The sequence below is a fragment of the Periplaneta americana genome, chromosome 4, assembly GCF_040183065.1.
Source record: "Periplaneta americana isolate PAMFEO1 chromosome 4, P.americana_PAMFEO1_priV1, whole genome shotgun sequence".
Classification (NCBI taxonomy): Eukaryota; Metazoa; Arthropoda; class Insecta; order Blattodea; family Blattidae; genus Periplaneta; species Periplaneta americana.
In genome coordinates, this window is record NC_091120.1 from 109539454 (window position 1) to 109565105 (window position 25652).

General features: G+C 33.7%; 1 protein-coding gene across 1 annotated transcript in view; it reads left to right on the top strand.

Moving 5' to 3' along the window:
- Positions 1-407: 407 nt before the first annotated feature.
- The window catches only part of LOC138698943 (transmembrane protease serine 9-like), a 69788-nt gene continuing 44543 nt past the window's right edge, over positions 408-25652 (top strand). Inside the window, exons 1-5 of the mRNA XM_069825140.1 lie at positions 408-533; positions 681-766; positions 982-1070; positions 2960-3098; positions 17714-18118. Of these exons, the coding sequence (XP_069681241.1) occupies positions 488-533; positions 681-766; positions 982-1070; positions 2960-3098; positions 17714-18118 (765 nt within the window). The 5' untranslated portion in view covers positions 408-487. The remainder of the gene's footprint in view (positions 534-680; positions 767-981; positions 1071-2959; positions 3099-17713; positions 18119-25652) is intronic.

A 25652-nucleotide genomic window follows, 5' to 3' on the forward strand; every position in this document is an offset into this window, starting at 1 on the left:
TATTTTGAATCCATACAGATAACTAAATCAATGTTTATTAAGTTTTACGTCTTCATGATAACGATGATTTCTATTCAGTTATTTTCCGCTATGTGTTGTGGAAATAATAAACATTTTAATAAAACATAAGCCAAATAACAATTCCGAGATTGTAATTGTGTATTATAATATCCAGAAAATGATATCTATTAGTTGGAAAGAAATATCTATGAAGAGAGATGAAATGTTTGCGATAACTATATCTTAACTGAATTTAGTTGAAAATAAATTAAAGAAAGAGAATATGACGTTTGATATGACAATATTTCAGTATTATATACGAATTGTTATTTTCCCTACATAGATAAGTCTCTCGATAGCATGATTTTTTTCGAGATAAATAAACACATCATAAGTAGTTACTTGGAAGATGTGAGTACTTGAAATAGGAATATAAAACAGCTGAAAACGGTATAGCAAGATACACTTCGGCCATCAGACCTAAAACATGTTTCGCTTTGTGGTACTGGCTTCTCTTTTTGCCTGTAGCCTCTGTGAGTATTAGAATTTGGATACTATAAACATAAAATTTCACAAATACAGAACATTGCTATTCCTTATTTGTTACTTTAGACGCAAACTCTTCATTCCCTGTGTTTTAAAGATACAAGTTTTGTTTATTGAGATCGTTGGTTTCAAAGGCGCTGTTCCTAAACCCAGGCGTCCCCATCTTGACGGCCGCATAATAGGCGGAGAATCTGCCGACATTCAAGATTACCCGTACCAGGTAATGAAAATCACGTTCGCAATATATTTATATGGTATAAATATGACATTTCAACTAAGAAACAGTACAATTTTGAAGGCATTCTATGGGTTTACATTTAAGTATATATAACATTTTAAATTATTATATTAACGATAATATACAAAATGCGAAGTTATAAATGAGGCTCAGCTATCAATTTAAAACAGTTACACGACATTGCGTTTCCTTTACAGGTTTCACTACAGTACAATGGTGAGCACACTTGCGGAGCGTCAATCATCAGCGACAGCTGGGTGGTAACAGCCGCAAGTTGTCTTGATGGGTTAGTAGGTGATTATAACACTGATATAAGAATACGATACCTGTATTTCTTTTAATGCATCTACAAATCTTTATTATTTCATGTACCCGTTATCATTTCATTATCATAATCTTTATTATTTTCTGTCATTACTTGAGTTTCTCACATCTGGTTCAACTACATCATTCAATATTTTTTTTTTCATTTTTGCGACCAACATAATTTTTTAACGTAAGATATCTCATATGCAGACAATTTTATGCTACGTTTGAATTCTGTAACCATCGCATTTACAAGATTTCCCAGAAATTCATGAGTTTAAAATGATCAAATTATTATTTTTCTAACCTATAATAAGGATGTTTCTATTACGTTAAGAAATACCCGCGTAAATTTATTTCGTCAATAGACAACTGTTCCTGTCTACTTGCTTATTTGCTTCAGTATCAAAGATGTAGGGTAAAGGTCCTAATTCCGTGATATCCCTAATCCCGTGATAAAATTTGAATTGACTGACATGGAGTTGTGATCTCTGACTTTTAAGTTTTTAAAATACCTAACAGATGCCAGAAGAGATCTTTTTTTCAATTCTATTGACTATCCGCCTTTTGAATAGAAGCAGTCGACTGCAGAAGCTTTTGTTCAGTGAAAGGTGGTTGATCAGTAAGTTTTTCTTTCTCTTGTGACCGCTCCTGAACAAACATTTTATATTTGAGGTAAGAATTAATATAGCATTATAAAAATAATATATTACTGTAGATTATAGTCAGCTGAATCAATGTGTATGATTATTTAAACATTATGAGACAATAACAATGCCAAAGGTGCTTTCCCATTTTCGGATTTATTATCATATTTATCCTTCCTGACTCACTCGGCTAGTGATGCCAACGCTAAATTGCGATAATCAATGTCTATAAAAGAAAATAGTTCGTGGAAATAATAATAGAAATAGGCCTAAGTTATAAAAACATCAATTATAATTATAATAATATATGGCATATATTTAACTTAATTACTGTTGATATTAGGAATATAAATGATGAGAAATAATTGTGTGACAATTAAATTTATTCAAAGCTAAACTTGTATTGAATTTAACTTTCAGTTTAATTTGTTTATAATATATTAATATGTAATATGTATTCCTGTATTTACACAAGTATTTTCTATGAAATTTGTCACCTAGGGCCTTTTTCTATGTTGTAATTTCTTGCTTAATCCAGATTGAAACAATATACCATGACTTTAATTTTTTTTTCCAAATACACGTTTGTTTTCTGAGCAGTTAATGAGGATTATTTTAGTATCAAGGAATTAGGATATCAATCACGGAATTAGGAAACCACTATCACGGAATTTGGATCCCTGTCACGGATTTAGGAACCACTGTATAACAATAAAGAATTATATATTATAAGCCAAACTTGTGAAACTATTGAACTGATTGTTGTAAAAACTGTAGCTAAAGGTCCAAATAACATCATCTAGGTGTTATTTGAAAATTGTATTACAATTTTTGCATAAATATAGACTTTATTAAATATGTCACGGAATTTGGTAACCTTACCCTACAATATAACATCAAGAATATCGACTTTTTATGATATTTTAATTGTACATATTAAATTATTATATAAACTCCATACGTCACGGAAGTTCAACAGCAACATTATGCAGTCTAAAATTTTGAAATGAGTATAACATACTGCGAGGAAGACATTGAAGGCTTTGCAATTAGGCAATACGCAGTTTTAGAGTTTCTCTGAAAAGTGTGCTCCATATTTTATTGAAAGCCATAATTTTTCTAAAAGTAATAATTCCAAATTAACCATAGATTTTCTCATAATGTGTTGACATTATAAGCTTATCATAAAACGGCAATTTATTTTTATTTTTGTGCATTTCAGAATTCCTGCTAACTCCACTTCATTTCGAGTCGGTAGCAGTATCAAAGAATGCGGTGGTAGTGTACATGAAGCCTCTGAACTGATTGTGCATCCAAATTACGGTTTCTACTTCATGGACTGCGACGTAGCTGTAGCAAAGGTGAGTGTGAAGAAAGGGAGATTCGAAATTCAATATGGAAATGCCTTGTGATGTGTAGAAATACTGTAGAAACTCAGAAGATAAATAATCATATGATCATTAAAAGAATGAGCATAATAGTCCTATGTAATGACTCTTACACATCTTACTTAAAAATATTATTAAATAAAGAAACCAAACATATCGTCGCTTAAGAACCAATACCGCGTAACTGACAAAATGTAAATTTTACAGGAGAAGGAAAAAACCGAATAAAAACCATAAAAATAACGCAATAGTCTTGAAAAGTGGTGTATGGCTATGAAATAGCATAACTAATTTGTAACTAAGTGAAAATGGATGATCATGGCCGTAGACATTTGGCCATGTGACTTACGCGGTATTGGAACTCTGCCGTTGACTACATTTTGTTAGTTACGCGGTATTGTGAGGCAACTTTAGCAGCTTCAGGACACATGCTGACAAGCGTTTTCTTTGCGTGAAAACTGCCTTCTGGGAATATTATTCGTGCTCTTGTATATGTCAATGTGTTATCTGAATTGTTGTCCTACCATCTGACTTGAGGTCAAGGTCGGTAGGCTGTAGCTTGAATCAGCAGTAGATTACGTTCCAGACAATGATTGCTGCATTCTTAATCAATCAAATGCTGAAACTATGGGAAAGGAAAAAGAAGACACAGTTCAATGTTTATTGTTATAATAATAATAATAATAATAATAATAATAATAATAATAGGGACCGATGGCGGGCTTATGTGAGGGCGGCAATGAACCTTCGGGTTCCTTAAAAGCCATTTGTAAGTAAGTAAGTAAATAATAATAATAATAATAATAATAATAATAATAATAATAATAATGACAATCTGATACCAGGTACTTTATTTTCACACTACGTATATGAATAGGTAAGTAGAATTGTAGCTAAAACGTTGCTGACAAATATAATTTTATAATAAAATAATTAATAATAATAATAATATTATTATTATTATTATTATTATTATTATTATTATTATTATTATTATTATTATTATTATTATTATTATTATTATTATTACTGACAATGTACTTGACTGACTTGCGAATAATGAAAAGAAAATCATATAAAAATATAATAATGATGACAATTTTTCAGGCACAATATTCGTTAAACACAATAAAGAAATAATTATAGGTCTATGCTGAAATCACAAAAACTAATCCTTTAGTAACCCTAGTATGGAATACTATCATAAAAACTATGGCACAATCGGTTCTATATACAATAATGTGACGGTAATTTAGGCAGGCTACTAATGCTTTTTTTTTTCTGTGCTTTTGCACGAGAACATGACTTTTTTTTTTTTTACTGAAGGGACGCCATCAGTACTATTAGCTAACCAATATTGCACAGTTCATTCTTTAATTCCCAATGTACACAGGAACATCTTTTTGCAAACCTGAATTTTTTTCTCATCAACTTTCAGGTTGTAGACAAATGTTCTCTTTCTTCTCGATTCAGAATTTGTACTGTCAGGTCTTTTCGTAGATTTGATACGTAAACGGTCCTCTGTTCCCAAGTCATAGATTTCCAGAATGCCTGAAAGATGTCTTCTCTCATTAGAAATTAAATTACAGCCCATTACTTTAGAATTTTGGCACATTTTATAACTACACTCTGGCCCCAAATTCCTTGCATCTCTTTCCGTATCATGTGTTACTTTGCCATCTTTCGATTTCTTGTAGCTAAGATAAGCTTCCTCTTCCATTCTAAGTTTTCTATTTTTCATTTTCTTCCACTTACCCTTTTGTGGCTTTGAACTTCTTTTTCTTTTGTGTCAAATTTCCATGAAACGCTTGTAGATTCTTCTCTTTACATTTTTCTGACGAATGTAAAGATGTATAATAAGTAGCACTCACGAATTCTTCGGGGTCGTCTACATATGAAAACGCTTCCGAAATTTGGTGTAGATCCTTCATTGACAGGGTATTGTCTTCAGTTTCTGTCCTATCCTATTTCTAGCTGTATTATTTTAATAGCGTTGCTTTAAATCATACCAGACTGCATAATACGATCATAACATTACCGGTAACACTGGACGGATAATCCCTGATCTGCAGCAGCCCATTTCCAGAAGGACGGTTTTCTTTTGCATTTGAATTATCAGGCAGTACACCTACGAATAAGATGAGATTACTAGTGTTTATAAATGTGATATAAATGGCTTAAAAACATGTGTAGTAAATATTATCATCAATTTAGATCTTCCTCCTACCGGAGGAAATGGAAGGAACGAAGCTCAGCACCACTAAATGTAGCGCAAATTATTTTAGCGGCCCCATTCATGATTATTTATATTAAGTACTTAAATTAAGTTTGCTGTTATGATTCCGTAACTGAAGAAAAATAAACGTTTAATAACTGTGATACTTCTTATGCCATACCTTTGTTAATGTTCACAGAAGTTTCTCCCGTCTTGAATGCAGAACATAGCACAGATAGGATTTCGTTCTCGCTAAACTGACTGTCGTCTGATTCATTGTCCATTTCTTTTCTTGTATCTGTAGGCCTATATAATAATAAAATATTAAATTACTATATTTCAGTGAATGAACTTGGAGATTCTGCGGGAATTCAGCTCAACTAACATTCAATTGACATTAGTGAAATAATTCTATTATATTTACCTTTTAAATAATTGAAACTGAACACTTCTTTAATCTTCTCAGAATATTACACACTGTTGATACAATTTTACAAGGCAGTAACGAGAACCAGCTTCCGTACGGAGGGCGCGCAGGGAGTAGACATAATATCTGTTGTCAGATGCGCGGTATTTCCTACAGACTTCTCGTGACTTCAGATACGCGGTATTGTACCCCCCTCCTTCGCACGCAGGCCATTCATGTAATCAAATTCCCGCGCTTGTCAATGCATGCAGATGACAGTGGAGGTACCATCTGTGCAAAAAAACAGTTTGGACCAAAAATGTCAGTTACGCGGTATTGGTTCTTAAGCGACGATATTTAAATACAGTCTTAAATATTTCCGGCTCTAGTATACAAAAATAAATAACAGCGCTTTAATTTTTCTCAATTTAATATTTCATAAGTTGTCAGTACCCAATGTGGGTACGATTTTCAGAAAACGTGAGTAACCTGACTACACCGTATCTGGGTATGCATGAAAAATAACTAATTCATGATCGTATATCCGTAATACTCAGACAAATTTGTGTTCGAAATTTGAGTTTTAACTTACATAATATCCTTCTATGCAAAATTAATTTACAATTATATCCGAACAAAGCACATTTAATTTCACTTTAATTTATTGGATGTATATTTATCCGTAACAAGTAAAGTTATGTTACACATAATCACGAAGAACTTGTGTGTTGTGGAATTCATTACGTGATTTTCCTATACTTATAACCATGACTTCGATGACATTTATTTAAATATTTTCAATATGTTTTATTGAATAAAATGGCATACCTTATTAGAAGGACGTAACAATATATTGCTTTGCTCGTTTGACAGCAAGGGAAAGAAATCTTAGGTATATAAATTTCTTTTTCCTAATATTTGCATATTACGAAGCTAATTACAATTTATGAAAAAAACTAGATCTCACTTCTTTAACGAGTTTTTTAATTTATACGATTTAATTGGCGTTTCTGCAACACCGGAATTTTGGTTCAGAAGCTAAATAGAATTAAAACCATCGCGTATTATTATTTTCATAAAAATAGGCCTATATTTATTATTATACTGTACTTAATAAAAGTTATTCATCTTGAGAACTGGCCACCTTACCACAGCCCCTTGTTTAGTTGCCTCACGAGTGATGCATTAATGGTGTCACTTATGAGGTTCAAACTTGAATATGATCAGTTGACTAAACATCTTGAGAAATGTAAATTTGATGTAAATAATAATTACTTATAACTTAGACTGAACCTATTATTATATCATGGTAAGTTGAAAGAATATGATAATCGTAACAATGACAGAGCTAGTCTATTTGTTGAAAAATTTTTCGTCGGATTTCCATACCATTAGCGCAGGGACAGGTAACTCTACGCTCCGTGAAGCAGCGGAAAGAGGCTCTTGCGCGCGAAATACGACTGTCAGCTCTCCAGTGTAAAACAGCTGAGCAGAGGCGGATTACAAATTACAGAATTATATTTACCGCGCATGGATGTAATAGGGATCATATTCATTCGCTCTACAATTAATACGTTTTGAGCGGGTTTGAACTAAACATACGAGTATTTAAAATAATTATAACTTTCATAATATGGAAAATAAACTTACACATTAAATAACACTGGTCAACAGCCATTTTGCGCCAGACATAAAACTTACAAATTCTTACTAATTTAGACATCCTGAATTCAAAAATGACAAGCGAAAGTTCCATCAGTTTGGGTTTTCGAGATGCACAATATAATTAATTTTATATGCATTCTATTTTAAAAAATCGCAGTATCGTGTGTAACTATTTTTTTACAAATGCGACGATCCATTATGTGAAAACAAAATTATTATAATTAGGCAACCATGTTAGAAGCACTTGTAGAAACGGAAATTATTTTATTGTCCTTTTACGAGTCTATTTGGAGGGGGGGGGGAAAGGTTCGCGATATGAATTTGCTTCAGTTTACCCGATTTTATTTGAGATGTGCAATTCTTTCACTGTGAGTTTTAATGACATTAATGTAGTTTATATTTTAAAATAGACCACCTTGTCAAAACGACTTCCAGATGGGGAAGTTATTAGATTACCCTTTTCGGTTCCATTTGGAGGGGGGCCAAAACAGATTCGCTATATAAAATCGGTTCAGTGTATCAGATTTCCATGGTATTAGTATTCTGTGTAAGACGTCTATTTCTTTAAAGTGTACTTTAATAATAATATTCAAATTACGAATGGTTTATATGTGCGGATTTGTGGTTGTAGCATTGCTTCTTGGAATGTAATTAGGCTACACACAATTTTGCTGGTTTCTGTTCAAATGGAACAGTCACGCTCGAGATAAGCATTATAAAATAAAACGACAATCACTAGAGCCAGGGAAGAAAAATATTACACATCAACCCCTTGTACCTCAAAGTAAAGTAAATTTTACCCCCTTTATACATTAAGTTAGTGTTAATAAAGAATTTTGTTAGAGGGATGAATAATAAAACTGAAGCATTTAAAATATCCAGGAAACATTTCCTGCTATTTGACTGGAAAATAAAAGAGAGAGTTTTCAATGGAGCACAAATTAGAGAAATAATGAAGGACAATCACTTCGAATCTTTGTTGGAAGGAAAAGAGAAAGCCGCCTGGGTTGCATTCAAGGAGGCTGTTTTAAATTTTCTTGGTAAACGTAGAAGTGAGAACTATGAAGAACTAGTGCAAAATTTACTGTTGGCGTATGAAACTATGGGTTGTAACATGTGCCTGAAAATTCATTTCCTTCACTTCCATCTTGACTTCTTCCCCGAAAATTGTGACGATTTCAGTGATGAGCATAGTGAGCGCTTTCTTTAAGTAATTTCAACTGTAGAAAAAAGATACCAAGGACAGTGGTGTACCTATATGCCAGCAGACTATTATTGAACTTTATCTTGTGATTTACCTGATGCCCAGTATAAAAGAAAATGCAGAAAAAGAAAGCTGTAATCTTCTAACAGTGAATATTTAACCTTATCGTCATTCCGTATATAAGCTGAATCAAATTGAAAAAAGAATATACCGTAATTTAAAAATGTCCATAAGAAGAATAAAAGTTATGGCCAATCGAATTAAACACTCTGTGCGCTAAAAAATAATAATAGAAAACAAAATATTTGAATAAGTATCTTATTTTGATTATCTGGGATGCAATGTAAGTTATGAAAGGGACAGGGACATTGAAAATAAATTGAATAAATTTCAATTAATATGTGGGAGAATAAATAGAACTCTGCAAAATAAAACTCGAAATGACACAAAGTTGAATTTTTATAAGATTATGGCTGTAGCAATTTTAATGTTTGGAAGTGAGTCTTTGGTATTACAAGACAGAGATAGAAGCAAGATTCAGTCAGCTGAAGTGAGATTTTTACGTAGGATGAAAGCTGTACAAAGATGGATCGGATACAAAATGAAGTTGTACGAGAATAATTAAATATATACCGCATAAATGAAAAAATATAAGGGTTTAAGGATAATTAGAGACACCATTTGGGTCGTATGAATAATGAAAGAATCCCAGTCCTTGTAAATAATTACCAGCCTCAAGGAAGAACAGGTATAGGGCGCCCGAGGAAAAGATGGTTTTAACACTGTGAAGACGGGACAGGCAAGACGTCTAATCCCTGCAAGATTGATGATGATGATAAAGGGATAGTTTTGACTTGAACTATCTACGTACTCATTTTTAATTAAAATCATTTATAATGCATTTTACATCTGTTGATTCTATCAAAATTCAAAATTTAATATTAACTACGAGTAATGAAACAACATTATAAATTATAATCCTATCATTACATGCTTCAGTATTGGTCCTTGATGTTGAAAAGATATTTCGGAAATTAACAATCTGAATTCTCTTCAGTAACACACTTTTCATTTCTCAGCAGAACGTTAAAATGTTATGTTTTATTTAACGACGCTCGCAACTGCAGAGGTTATATCAGCGTCGCCGGATGTGCCGGACTTTTGTCCCGCAGGAGTTCTTTTACATGCCAGTAAATCTACTGACATGAGCCTGTCGCATTTAAGCACACCTGGTCGACTTCTCAGCAGATCTAGAATCTTTTTTCCTCAAGGATTGATTGCTCAACACCAATCAATGATATAATTGCAAGACTGACAATAATATTGTGTGCCATTTTTTCCCAGTGCAACATATAGTGTGCTACGGATAACCATCATTGCTAAAATGCTTTATTTCAAGGGTTACGAAAAACAACGAATGAATATATGGCTGCAGATACACTGCAATTTTATCTCACATCTAAAAATAAATAGTCCACATTTAGAGACAAAACAACGCTGCTATGACATTCAACACTATAGCGTAATTAAAACTACAATAATGTAGCCAACTCGTATAAGGTAATACTTCGTTATGACATTAAATAATCACGTGTATTTGTAGAGACGCAAAAGAGTATTTCCGTAACGGTTTAATATAGACGTTCCGTTGTTTTGTCATTAAATAGATTAGTTCCCCAAGTCAATAATGATATAGGTATGTAAAAATGGCAAATTCTTTCAATACGTTGTTATGACTCTAAACCCCCGGTGACAAATTTCGATGAAATCCAGAGGACCCAATTAGTCAAATCCACTCACGCTAGGGTTTCCTTAGATCTTTTAAGATGCGATGGAGAGTGAAGTGGGGAAAGAAAACGGAAATCACTGAAATTATTTTCCCAAGAAACCTATTGGCTGGGACATGGGCTAAGAAGAAACTGTCAACTGAAACATGCACTGGAAGAAATGGTGAAAGGAAGAAACGTTCGGTGCAGAAGAAAATATCAGATGATAGACAACATTAAGATACATGGATCATATGAGGGGTACTCTGCAATGACAAGGTATGTGTAAGAAGTGGGTGTTTGGCAATAAGTAAAAGTAGCATTGTTCTCATTAACAAAGAAAGGTCTTTGCAAATCTGTATTTTTGAATTAGTATTATTGATAGTTTTTATGTATAAGTTTCATGTATTGTTCATCAAAATCTCGTTATTGAATTTGTTATATTGATACATTAATTGTGGCGACTATACCTAGGTATGTGCACATACCTTGTTATTGCAGAGCAACCTTCATTATGTGGAGCCTAAGAGGAAGCAGGAAAATAGGAAAGATTGGAAAATACTGGTTTTGAGTGGAAGACATGTTCTTAGGCAGAACACTACGGATGGACGGATGAATGAATGAATTAATTACACTGCGCTGGGCATGTGATATACGTTTTCTTTATAATTTGAGTCTCCTGAATACGAATATGACGATAAAAAAACAGTTGTTGGTTACGGGTTTTGAGAAATTTTCGAACTTACATACAGCCTATTATTTTTTAGCGCACAGAGTGTTTAATTCGATTGGCCATAACTTTTGTTCTTCTTATGGATATTTTTAAATTACGATATATTCTATTCCAATTTGATTCAGCTTATATACGGAACGTTGTAAATTCTCTTCACTGTTTTGTATTATTGCTATATCATCTACTTATAGCAGGCCTGCAGAACTGTAGCTCCTGAGAGCGACTGCTATATTCCCCTTTCTTACCCCACCCACCTTTTCTACCAGTGCGGTCATGACATTCTAGTTACGCTTGGCTGCATTAACATTCATTCGCGGCGGCAGGTATAGGCTACAATACGCTATCAAAAATTGCAAATGAACAGATAATAAAATCCTTAGGAACATACCTTTAGAAAGTAAGAGAAAAATGAATGAGGGAAATAAACACATTAAAAGATATGTAAAATAAATTTAAAAATGTGTGTGTGCATAATGTAAGAAGGTCTACCAATGTATATATCGTCCTATTACTGGTAAAGCCGATTAAATCCACTTTTTGTGTAAAATAAGTGAAGTACAGTCCCCGACATGTCTTTCCGTGCTCTGTATTCTACTAAAATGAAATAAGTCCGAAATGTTGCTTGCAGGAAACAACCAATTACTTTATTTGAAGAATTTATTATGATATTTCGTGCATTAATAAAGTTTCAATTCCTGTTTTTACAAAACTTATATTACTGGTCTTAACTGGTTTTAGTATTATTAGGACGAGAAATAAATTGTACATTGATAAGTGAGTGATAGCTATTTGATCGGATGTCAGTGCTGTCATTCAAGTTTGTAACGCACTCCAGCCCAATAAATAAATATGTAAATAAATAAATAAATATGTAAATAAATAAATAAATATGTAAATAAATAAATAAATATATAAGTAAATACATAAGTGAATAAGTAAGTAAGAAAGTAAGTAAGTAAATAAATAAGTAAATAAGCGAATAAGTGAGTAAATAAATAAATAAATAAATAAATAATGAAGTAAGTAAATCAGTAGGCCTAAATAAGTAATAACTAAACAAATAAATAAGTAAATAAATAAATAAATAATTTATTAAGTAAGAAAATAAGTAGGCCTAAATAAGTAAATAAGTAAACCTAAATAAGTACGTAAATAAGTAAATAAATAAACAAACAAACAAATAATACACGTACTGAAGTTTAAAGAGAACTGGAACATGGCAAAATCTAAACCCGTGCAGGAATACTACTTCCAAAGGAAATGGGAATATGATTATTTTGTTGTTGAAGACGAAAGAATTGCTTGTTTACTGTGTCCCATCCAATTTATTTCCACTCGTCATTTCAATATTAAACCACATTTCAACAAGGTTCATATTAAGAATTATGGACTGCACAAACTTTCGGGTAAGTTCATTATTACGAACTGTATATTGATTATTTGTTTATATACTGTAAAATTAAGGGCGTCACTCGTTGTGTTCATTTTGAATTGAAATTAATAGTGACTTTCAAGGTTCATTACTTAAATGCTATACATTTATGATTCCGTATGTGATGATAGGAGGAAAGTTTTCGAAAATCTAAAACAGGTTAGGTGTAAAGAAATCTCAAAGAAACTACCGACAGGAAACCTAGCATAATTGTAAACCTTGAAACGAAATAACGCATTATAAAAACAATGAATTTATTACAATTCTTTTTCAAAATTACATGCACCCACTGATGGATCTTTGACGACAAGAGAAGGTAAATAACTCTACGCGGAAGTCGATCATCCCCAATGGAATTGGAGTGAGGCTGACGTCATATTTCCCCTACTTACGAGTTCTGCAGGCCTAGCGTATAGCAATACTTTGAGATATTTTTATGAATATTATTACTGCAGAGAATTACGACTATGTTCGAAATAATACTTCAGAATATCGACCAAACGCAAATCTATTCCTGAACGATCAATTAAATCGCAAGATTACTAAAAATGTGTAAGGAAATGCAGTTTCAAACTTACTCGTGCTGAATGGCTGGCACTTCATGATGAATTTTGACATTTTCAGTAAGCGGTATAGATAAGAAGCGGTTATAGCATACTTAAGTTACCTTGTGGAAAAGGAGTAGAAATAAAATGCACTTTTCCGGTATCATATAGAAGAAAATTCACAAATAAATAATTTTTAACCAAAGAAGGTGCAAAAGTGTAAGATTCTGGCCTTTTTTCTTGCAAATTTCGACTTGTCTGAATCGTCCATAAGTGAAATGCTGTATAAAAGAAATGAATTAGCCTATATCTCACGTTAATAGTTTTCTAAAACTACTATCACATTATGCCAGAAAGATTAAGAGAATGAGTACTTACCTCATGAGTTAAATATTTTAGGAATATGTACAATTGTACGTTGAAAAATATGAAAATGATGGCATCACTATTGAAAATAACTATTTTATTGAATTAGGCCTATATTCAACACAGAATTTAACATACCTTTTTATGTACCTAAAAATAATTTGTACGATACATGCTACAGATTTCTCATATGAATGTCACAGAAAAAGAAATTCACTGTCAAGATCAAGATGCTCACATTGAACGGAACTGTTTAGCCAGTGATACAAAAGACGACATTAGGGCGGAAGCTGAACCTGGAAAAACTCATTCCGTTAATGATGGAGATGATTATTACTATTATTGTTCCGCCATGTGGCGTCGTGATCTAAGGTATCTTGCTTAGGAATGTACGCTTGTTCAAGTTGTGGGGAATTAAAATTTTTCATGAAATTTCGTCCAGTGTATGGGAGTGGCGTCCATCCAGCATCGTGATGCTTTTGGGAAGCTACGATAGGTAAAAAAATTCAGTTACGAAAGTCAGCTAATAACAACTGGAGGGATCATCGTGCTAACTATACAATATTTCGATTTTTGGTAAGATGATCGTCCACCTCTCCTTAAGCATGTGGGAGTGAGATCAGAAATCGGCTGGTCGGTCTGGGTCCTTAAAGGGTTGTAGCACCACGGATATTATTATTATTATTATTATTATTATTATTATTATTATTATTATTATTATTATTATTATTATTATTATTATTATTAGAAATAACATCTGTCTATCATTAATCAGAGCAGATAATCCGCATGTTAACATGATGAGACAGATGTCGAACTCAGATCGTCGTGTGATTCCCTCTGCCTTTCTTTTCCCGAAGACTTTACTAAAGCTGCAATTCGAAATTTTCGAGAAGAATTGAGAGGTCGTGAATATGAATCATGGAAGACCGTTTCAGGACGGGGAAAAGGTGTTCAGATGTATAGCGAAGAAACAGCCGCCAACAGTTGGATTGCAAACAAGAAAGGACTTTCGACTAGTGAATGGATATCTAGCCTGAAAATGACAGCAAATTTAGCAGCTGTTCGTTCCGTTCCAGGCAGATCTCTCGACGGTACCCGGTGCAGACATGGCTGCCCGGAGATTGAAACTTTAGCACACGTCTTGGGATTCTGTGAACAAGGATTGCTCTTGAGGAACTCTAGACATCATCTTGTAAGATCCAAAATTGCTGCCGCATTAAGAAATAAGGACTGGATAGTAGAAGAAGAAATCTCCTGTCTAGCTGAAAATGGGTCAACGAGACGAGTAGATATTTTAGCGTACAATGCTGACACTAAACATGGCATCATTGTGGACCCCACGATACGTTTCGAAGTAGAATATCATCAGTCAGCCGAGGTCCACCTTGAGAAGAAGTCGATCTATGAGCCTACAGTCAACTATTTCAAGCTGAAATATGCCTTAATTCACTTTGAGGTATTCGGCTTGCTCATAGGTGCTCGAGGGACTATACCAGCTTTTTTCGAAGAATTTCGACGGCAGTTTGCTCTGCCAACATCTCTGAGGGATGACATTGTGAAAATTGTGTTAAAAAAATCCTGCCAAATCCTAATTAATCACATGGTGCCACATTAATAGCAATTGTAATTTTTCACGCCCTTTACTTTGTTTCCCTTCTTTAAAATTTAATATCTATGTTTACATATGTATAAAATTTTTTTAAGGATATACTGAGTCCGTAAGGGCTACCCTTAATGGGGGCAGTTTACTACTATTATTATTGTTATTATTATTATTATTATTATTATTGAGACGTATTCCTTTTTCAATATAAGGATTGTGTACTATTGTTTCAGTGATACCGATCTGTGTACAAGTCATTACAGATAGTTATAGTAATTTTTATATTGCCTTCGATTTAGTGTTTTAAACATTTTGACATATTATCCAGACATCTTACTAATCAATATAAGAAGAAAGATAAAACTGTTTCATAACAATATTATATGTAATTAAACAATAATATTATATATTTGAGTGCATTATATTTTGTGCTGTTATTAATAATAAAATCAAACGTGACTTTCAGAAAGAACAATTTATTGAAAGTCAAAAGAACGTATTTACAACAATACATAATACGTTGTTCTTATGTACTCGTATTTCAGCTTTTTAATCTTGCCACTGAACGTACAGGATTGTTATTTATTTCTTTTCTTAATTGTGTATTTATTTATTTATTTATTTATTTATTTATTTACTTATTTATTTATCACTAACAGGGAAAACCCCAATTATAATAAACAGTACAAATAGTTGCTTATATCATAAAAAATTTGTTCGTGAACGGGGAAAGTAAATGAAAACACCGGTTAAATTCTGTTTGATTAAAATCGGTTTTGAAATCAGTCGTGTGGAAAACAGAAGGAAATTCCTGCCCAGGATGAGATTCATCAGTAAAATAGACTAGAATTTATCTCGTAGAAAGTAAATAGGCCTAATTATTATTCTCTTTTGCTGCCATAAATGTTATAAGTTTGTAAGGTGAACAGTTTCACAAAGTCACAATTCTGTATCTGTTTCAATAAATATCTTTCCATGCAATTGTGCTTTTTTCTGTAAACGGCCCGAAGGAAAATCACTTTCTGGATGGCCTCGTAATTGCGGTCGAGTGGCCAAAATTTGTGTAAGCACTTCCTTTGACATTAATAGCCTAACACGGTGGAAGAAAAAAAACTTTTTTATCTGCCTCCCTCAGAATGTTTGTTTGTAAGAATAGTCATTATATTACAGGCCCTAAATATCCGTGGTATTTGGTATTGACTTATCTTACGACACTTTTCAGCAATTGTGTTATGTAGCGTCAAAATTCAACACTGGACGAGAACTGAGCATTAATTTTTCCACTATTACCACTACAAACTATTGAAAGTTTTCTTTTTCCTTTTTTTCTCAAGATAAGTGGCAACGCTAAAAGTAATTCCGTTTATCTTTGTTACTGTCTGGGAAAAAATTTTTCACTGATTTTGTTAAAACTAAAGTAAACTAACTATATTACAGGCCAATTCGGCCCAGAGTGTGGCGAGAGGTTAAGGTTTCCACTTCTACAGACAATCGGCATTTAATGGCAATAGATATGTGTGTCCTACGTGACCGCCGCCTTTACTCCGAAGGAAATTCTCCTGATAGTCATTTCTGTTAGATGCTCAATAGCCTTAATGCGGCCTTAAATATTAGATCCATGGAAAAATCCATGACCAAATCTAGTTTGTATCTCCTAAGAATATGAGAGAAATGTACTCCTAGATGTTTATAATCTAAATATTTACAATAGTTAACTAAGAAGTGTTGGTAAAAATATCTCATTACCTAGTTGGACAGGATATTAATAATTATCCCATCAATTTTAAATAAATAACTTCAAAATAGTGCCTAATATTGATATAAATTCATGAAATAATCGAGTAAGCACAAAACCTATATTTTTTTTTTACCGAGTCTGACCTATCGTAAGAATATGAGACAATCATAAACGTAAATATCTGCTACATCCTAAATATAGACAACTATATACGTCTTGTTAAATATCTAAATATTTTCAATAAAACATTAAAAGAATTTGCAGTTTCTAGTGGTAGAAATATTTATTTTGTCATTAATAATTTTAAATCAATCACTTTCTAAGTAATTAAGAAAATCTATGAACTTTTATTTGATTGATTACGAAGTTTTTTCATTTCAACAAGTTTTCTTCTCCAATAATTGGAAGAACGTATGACATCATGTTCAATCTCAAAGTGCTGTCATACTACAGTCAAATGTTGGAATCCACCTCTGACCACGGAACATAACTAACATCGCTCTCTTTGTTGCCGCCTACTAGCGCTGTAACACACACTGCTCTATTGCTAGGTCCTGCATTAGTGTAACAGTGCACAACTCTATTTGTTATAATTTACTGTTCTTAATCGCATTACTTACACTGAAACTGACATCGAGCATTTTACGATTACTGTGTACCAGATTTTCATATATGTAGAACATGCATAATATCAATTTTAAATATGTTATTTATTGAATAATATATGAGAGAAATTTTCTACTAATTCCATATCGACATTACTGTTGAATGTTTGATTTTCAAGATTTCAAGTCACTCTAATAGACAGTGACGGTAAAATGAGGAGAGGAAGGGGGAATGGAATGAGAAATTTAATAATTTTAACATCCACATAGAACTGTGACCACATTATTTGTTTGACTACGTTTAAAGGTTATCACCCTCTTGAGCTTCGGTACTGGAGTCCAGCCTATCACTCTTACTTCCTCCGAGCCTTCAACCGGAGAACTTGCGGTCGTCACTGGTTGGGGATCCACAACTGAAATTGGACCAGAATCATCTCAGCTCCAAGTCGTCACAATGCCCATCGTAGACCACGTCATATGTGACCGAGCTTATGCTCTTCTAGGTGGCATCACCGCCAACATGATCTGTGCCGGTGAGCAAGAGGGAGGAAAAGATACCTGTCATGGTGATATGGGCGGTCCTCTCACTATCAACGGAAAACTGGCCGGCATTATATCCTGGGGTGCAGGATGCGGAATGCAAGGATATCCCGGAATCTACTCTAACATTGCTACTCTGAAAGGGTTCATCTCAGAACAAACTGGCGTCAACTAATTCCACTATATGCGTTCCTTTATTACATATTACACATTCATATTTATGTGACAAGCACAAGTTAAAACTATTTTGTTCTGTATCAATAATGCTGTATTACTTCTGAACTGAGGAATAATAAAATATGAAGCACACTAAGGTCTATTTTTATCACTTGAGAAATGGTATGACAGGTATCAGAGTAATTACGTTCTTGGAATTGATTTCTTAAAATACAAGACAACACATTACTCAAATCGGTTACTCGATATAGGTTAATTCTTATGTATTTCCTCCGATTCATACTTGTCGAAGTGCTGTAACAGACGTTTATCCGGCACTAATTTGTAATGCGTCTTATGCAAGCAGTCTTCATCATTAATTTCCCTTCACTGCATGGCTCTGTTAGTGTCTTTATGTCCTTTATTTTATTAATTGTTTGGTGTTATTCACACCACTAGAATTTTAATAGGACATTTGGATTTATCCATCTTAGATCTGTATTCATGCATTCATTCATTCATTCATTGTGTTATGCCCAAGGGCAGGTCTTTCACTGCAAAACCCAGAATTCTCCAATCTTTCCTATTTTTTGCCCTCCTCTTTGTCACCTCATATGATCCATATAATAATGTAGTCTATGATTTCATATCTTCTTTTGCGACGAACTCTTCTCCCGTTCACTATTCCTTCCAATGCATCCTTCAGAAGGCAGTTTCTTCTCAACCAGTGACCCAGCTAATTCCTTTTCCTCTATCTGATCAGTTTCAGCAACATTCTTTCTTATCTACTCTTTCCAACACAACTTTATTTCTTATTATCTCTGTCCATTTCACACACTTCATCCTTCTCCATATTCACATTTCAAATGTTTCTAGTAGCTTCTCTTCATTTCGTCATAATGTCCATGTTTCTGCCCCATACGATGCCATACTTCATACAAAGCACTTCACTAGTTTCTTCCTTAATTCTTTTTCCAGAGGTCCCCAGAAGATGCTCCTTTTTCTATTAAAAGCTTCTTTGCCATTGCTATTCTCCTTTTGACATCTTGGCAGCAGCTCACGTTACTGCTTATAGTAAACCCCAAGTATTTGAAGTTGTCCACTTGCTGTACTGCCTCATTTAGAATTTGCAAGTTTACCTTCTTTACTTTTCTTACTAAGGCCATGGTTTTCGTATTGTAGCCATTTATGTTCATTCCATACTGTTCACAGCTGTCACTTAGCTATAGTGGCACATTCCTTAGTATCATCTCCTCTTCTGCTAACAACGCCATATCATCAGCAAATCTTATACACGTTATTCTTCTTCCTCCTACTGTCACTCCTCCCATGTTCTGAAAACAGTTCTTCACTAAACCCTCCAAGTAGATGTTGAAGAGTGTAGGTGATAAAGGGCAGCCTTTAGATCTGTATCTATATCAATTTAACTCTCTTTTCTTCACTATGTCAATAATATTCCTATCTACTTCCACAATTTCTCTGATTGTTTCGTTTGAAATTATGTATTTTTTTTTAAATCTACAATATCTAATAAAATCAATCTCTTCATCCGGTAGATTCTTCCTGTCCCTCTCTCTACTCCTCATTCTTCTGCTACATATTTTACTGCACTCTGAACGGTACATTTGCAGTATGTTATTCTTTGTACTTTTTCATATATTTTTGCCATATAATAGAATTTAGACACCTTGTTAAAATCCTGCGTCGTATATTATAACATTGTTTCTCAAACTTTTTAAGTCCGGGACCAACTTTGAAGGAAATTAAACTTCACACGACCAATAGATTAAATAAATAGAGTCTAATCACTGATGAAAAGTAAATACTATGCTATTATAAGTTAATAAAAAATACTAAATTACTCTAATTGAGCACATGTTGAAATTTTGTTAAAACATTTTGTACTCACTGAACTAATTTGATGGATGGGCCTGTCGTATCTGCATAAACTGATGTCTGTTGGGTTCAAGTGCAGTTAACTTGAGTCGTAAATCAGAGCTTGCGTCACTTGAAATAACGAGGTAAATCCATTTTCACAAAGATATGATGTTGCGAACGACATGAGCAACTTTAATGCTCCATTCAGGATATTCATGCCTTAGTGATATCCAAAATGTTGATATATCTGAATGTAAAAATTTAATTTCAGTGTCAGAATCACAGCAAATATCACACAATTGTTCTCTTTGTTTCACTGAAAAGTTTGAACTTTCAAAATATAGGAGGGGGCTTGGAATCCAATTGAATTCACTGTAATTTTCTGGAAAATAACCTTCAATCTCATTATTGAGAGATAGGATACTAGAATCACAAATATCAGAAGGTAAGGAAAAATCATTTTAACTTAGAAAATAATTAAAGATAGGAAAGACAAAAAAAAATATTACTTTTGACGTACTCTAACCACAGATCGAACTTTTCTGGAATGACTTGAGTTTATCATAAACTTTAAGCACAGTGACAGTTGGGCCTTGAAGGGATAAATCGAGTTCATTTAGTTTGGAAAATTTATCTGCCATATAAGCAAATGTAACCACCCAGTTGTTATCTAAAAACACACCCATGTACTTCAGTCATTCAAAACTAGTAAAACATCGTGTCTTACAAGGACTTTACCTCTTGGAAACCAGCGCAATCCTGTGGAAGCAGGAGGTGCTTAGGTTTACTACCAGTTTTACAGCAAAACAAAGAAAAAAGTCTCAATGGGCGAGCGTTTATGACATTCATCACTTTAACTGCAGTGTAGAAAACGGTTTCATAACACTTGGCATGGTCTTACTAGCCAATGCTTTCCTGTGAATAAAGCAGTGTACTCAAATCACATCTGGTGCCACTTTATGAACACGCGTTAAACAGACTGTGCCGTCCACACACTGCTTGATACCCATCGGAATTTAGCCCAACACGTTTTGTCAATCAATGCTGTGTTTAATCATATATAAATTAAGAACTTCGAAAATACATTCTGCTGACAAGTTTTCACAGAAAAGAAATATCTTCATTAACGGTACCGTGATATGCACACGTAATGAAACAAATGACATGAGATCAATTAAAGATGTCTGTTGATTCATCAATTTGTAATGCGAAAAATCTACTGTCTTTTATTCTCATGATCAAAATTTCTAAGTCACTAGCCATTTCATTGATACAGCGATGCACTGTATCGTTAGACGTGGGAATTAAATGTAACTGCTTTGCTTCTTTTTCACCGAACATAACTTTATTAGTATCCTTAAACTAGGAAAGATCAGTTTCTCACATGTAGAATGAGGTTTTACATCTTTAGTAATTTGAAAACAAACCAAATATGATGATTCCAAAGCCTTTGAATTCACTGACTCTACTTTACATGCAACACATTTTCCCGTTTAAAACATATTAATGCGCGAGCGAAATATTTTTCACTTTAATTTTTAACATCTGAATGTTTTGTTCCTAAGTGCCTTCGTAATTTATTTGGTTTCATGGAAACATGTACGGTATGCACAATGCACTAAATGTTCCTATTTACATCATTCTGTGATCGATGTCCATAATGTTTGCAATTCAAATGCTCAACAGCTGTAATAACTCATTTGCAATGCAGTGACTTCAAAAAAGCTTCATTTTAACCTTTAAGTGTGCACATTTTGTCATACAACTTTTGTCCCTATGGAGCTCAAGCGGAAAAATTTCACCTGCTGAATTACCTATTTCCAAAAATATACGACAATACCGCATTATCATGAAAGAAGGTTCCCTTGTGAGTAACTATCTGCCAGGTAAATTGCGCAAAATTTCCAAATATGATATTTGGAATTCAAAAAGGTGATATGATTTAGTGCAGCAATCATCAGTACAGAGCACCCTGAAGCTAGCGTCAGTTACCCGCGGAGAACACAGTGCACTATGGTACGTTCGTAGCTGCTAGCGGATATGTTCTCCACCTCTTCCTGCTGCACGATGGGGCACATGGGACGGCTCCGCTTACCCTTTACCCATTTCAGCGACTGCTCAAGACCATTGGTTTAGTGTGAGATTTGTGCGTAAATACAGGTAGTTTGTGTGATATCATTGTGTTCTAACTTTAAAATTGAAGAATGAGAGCCAAGCAGTCTCGGTTCGGTATCTGTTTTAACATAATAGGGTAAACATTGGTAATTTCGTGATAATTTCATGAAAATTAATTTAAAATGCAAATGTGTAAATATAACCTTATTCCGAATTTTTCATCTAAAAGACGATAATTTGCTGTACAATTCTGGAGACATAAAAGATTGGGCACGTTCTTGAACATGTGCCAAAAACCACTTTTACAACTTAAGCTAAAAGGTTGGTTATTTTGTGATAACCTTGGTAATTTCGTGGTATTACATTGATAATTTCGTGAGAGGTAGAAGAATTGTGGAAAAATTCATTAAAGTCAAATTAAATTCTCATTTATTGTTACAAGACTTTAAACGTAGTGATTCCGTCTAATATTCATACCAAGAAAACATAGAAATACATATCATCACATAATAAGAATGAAATAAAAGTAAAAATTGAAATTTAAAAGGGATCTTCTTTGCCCTGAAAGGGTGAACACTTTTATTACGGACTTTATTATAGCTTACATTACTAGTGTAACTTCAAAAGTAATGCATAACATTTGTTTAAAAATTATATTTTTATCCTACAGCTTTGCTATTTTCATAAAATGTAGATACATCCTTTAGGAACAAAATGTCACTTTTCCACATAATCCCCGTCCCTTTCCACTGCCTTACGTAACCTAGGAACGATAGCCTGTAGACCAGCACGGTAAAAGTCTGGACCAACACTTCTGAGCCACTCTTTAGCAGCGTTCACAAAGGAGTCATCTTCTAACCTCGTTCCGCGAAGGGATCCTTCTGTTAACAAAAGAGATGTTAATCGCACGGTGCCCAATTCAGGACTGTAAGGCGGATGTTTCAGTGTTATCTATCCGAATTTTCTTATCTGGTCTGTGGTCTTGTGACTGGCATAAATGGCTGTGCGTTGTCTTGCAATAGCAGAACATCCTGCTTCTCCCGATGTCGTCGAACACGACTCAGTCGGGCGTAAAGTTTCTTGAGAGTTGTCACATACGCGTCAGAATTAATGGTGGTTCCGTGTGGCATGATGTCCACAAGCAAGAATCCTTCTGATTCGAAAAACACAATAGCCATAACTTTTCCTCCCGAAGGTGCACTTTTGAATTTCTATTTCTTTGGTGAATTTGCATGATGCCACTCCATTGTCTGCCTCTGTCTCCGGTCCAAAATGGTGGAGCCATGTTTCAACTTCTGTCACAATTCTTGCAAGTAAGTCATATAGCACTTATCATTGGCACTTAGCATGAAAACAAATCAAACAGAAGCTACACTGAACCCATTGCGTCCCCCTTTTCCTTCTGTTATCACATCTACAGATTTCTAAAAATCGTATTGTAATACAATTTTTAAAATATTATAAAATGTAACATTTAATGCTCAACAAAATTTCGCCCCAAGCAGCTAAGATTTCTATCATTAAGGCTAAGCCTATATGGCGACTATAGCTGTATCTAAAATTCCAAAAACATTTCCTAAATTTCATTAAGATATAATAAGTCATTGTACCAAATATCATATGCTTACCTTTAGTAATAAGCCTGTAATGTAATTACAAACATCCACAAAACTTGTACGCCTGAGAAGACGACGCTAATTTGCTCTCTCCAAACACAAAAGCTCACTGAAGCAGCTACAATAATCACAAAAAGCGTAGCTGTATGTTTCTGGAAACCGGACAACATATGCAATCCCTTGGCGGAGATTTGAATCTCGTAACACCATTGATTATTTCACGAAAGAGCAAAGATGAAGTATCACGAAATAACCGCTCCCACGAAATTACCAATGTTTACCCTATAATATAATAATTATTTAATTTAGAAAAGCATGGAAAGAAACGTACGAAAAATTTAAGACGAGTGCTTCAAGTTACGCTTCAAATGTTGAACAGAACAGAGAGGCCTATTTAATTGGCCCCACATTTGAAAATATGTAATCCTTATCGCGTACGAATTTCAAAAATCTCTAATGAAAATTCAATACCAATCACGAAATGGTATTACGAATTCTCACCAATCTCAAAACAAATTATATCAGCGAAAGTGTACTCGAATTCAGATACTCAAAAATTGTTGAAGATTACTCATGTGTGAAAGTATTTGTACATATAAACTATGACGTAATTCTATGTATAATAAACAATAATTAATAGTGACTTTAGTGAAGTTATGACTTGTCATATAAATTTATTATTTATTTTATGTAACAGCCATCTATATGCTTATCAAGGTACAAAATAGTCATTAAATAATATAATACATATACAAGTATAAAAAATTAAGGATTAAAGTTTTCGGCAATATTTGCGACCTTCAGATCAACGATATGAGACATGATTGTGAGAGTTACCTGCTTATCGGACTGTTACTAACATAAACATAAAATTGTTATATAAAGCCCATATTAAGGATGCACAAATTCTACAGTCCCAGCCATATTTCGGTGAGAAGATGCAATAATAATTAAGTCACATAATTCTTAATTGTTTCTCAAACTTCAAATTTTTCCCATAAACGAAATTAATCACGAGTGTTGTGTGGAATCTTAAAAAAGTCTTAGTGGATTCATAACGAAAATGACGCTTAAACTTTTTGTGTAAAAGGTAATATTAAAAAAACAAATATCACAATGAAAATTTGGTAGATGCAGGAAGAAATAATGTTTAATTTCCTTCAAAATGAGGTATCATTTGTTTTGTTGCGATGGATAGAACAAGAGTTACTGTCATTTAAATTTTATGGTGCGCTCCAATCTAGGCTTTTCAGACGGAACTACAAAAAATCCGTAACTTCCCAAATATAGTCGCAATTTCGTAAATAAAACTACGGGTCTAATGAATTTTCTGGCAGAATCTACAAAAAATATTTCCAGATAATCTAAAGGGTTGCGATTAAACCACTGTTTGATTGGCATGGAATTCTTCAGTACACACAAACTCGTTGTTCTACAGAACGAATAGTAACTCCTAAGGTCATAAGTATTCTAGTCTTCAATGCCTCTGATCCCATTGATGATACGAGTATTACGTGTGCTTATGTTAATGCATAATGGAGGATGTAAATTGGAGGGGAAGAATAATACGTCCAATTATACAATCGAAACAACTCGAAACATAATTCACTGATATATTGTTCTTATTTTTTGTAACTTATTGCACAGAACTCATCCTTAGCCTATTGTACCACGGTACGACCTACCGTGTATTATATTATTCCCCAGCTTGGCACATTTTTTATCGACACTAAGTTTCGTTGCGTATTCCAGTGGCGAGCAAGCGACCTCACTCCTGACGGAATTAGCCTCCAATGAGCTTCGACAGCAGGTGGTCTTAGAATGCTATTAAATGGTAATGATATGGAGATCTTGAAGGAATAGTGTAAGATGCTTAACATAAAGAAACCTGAGAACCCCGAGAAGAAACATCAACTGCGACCTTGTCCGTCACAAGAATCA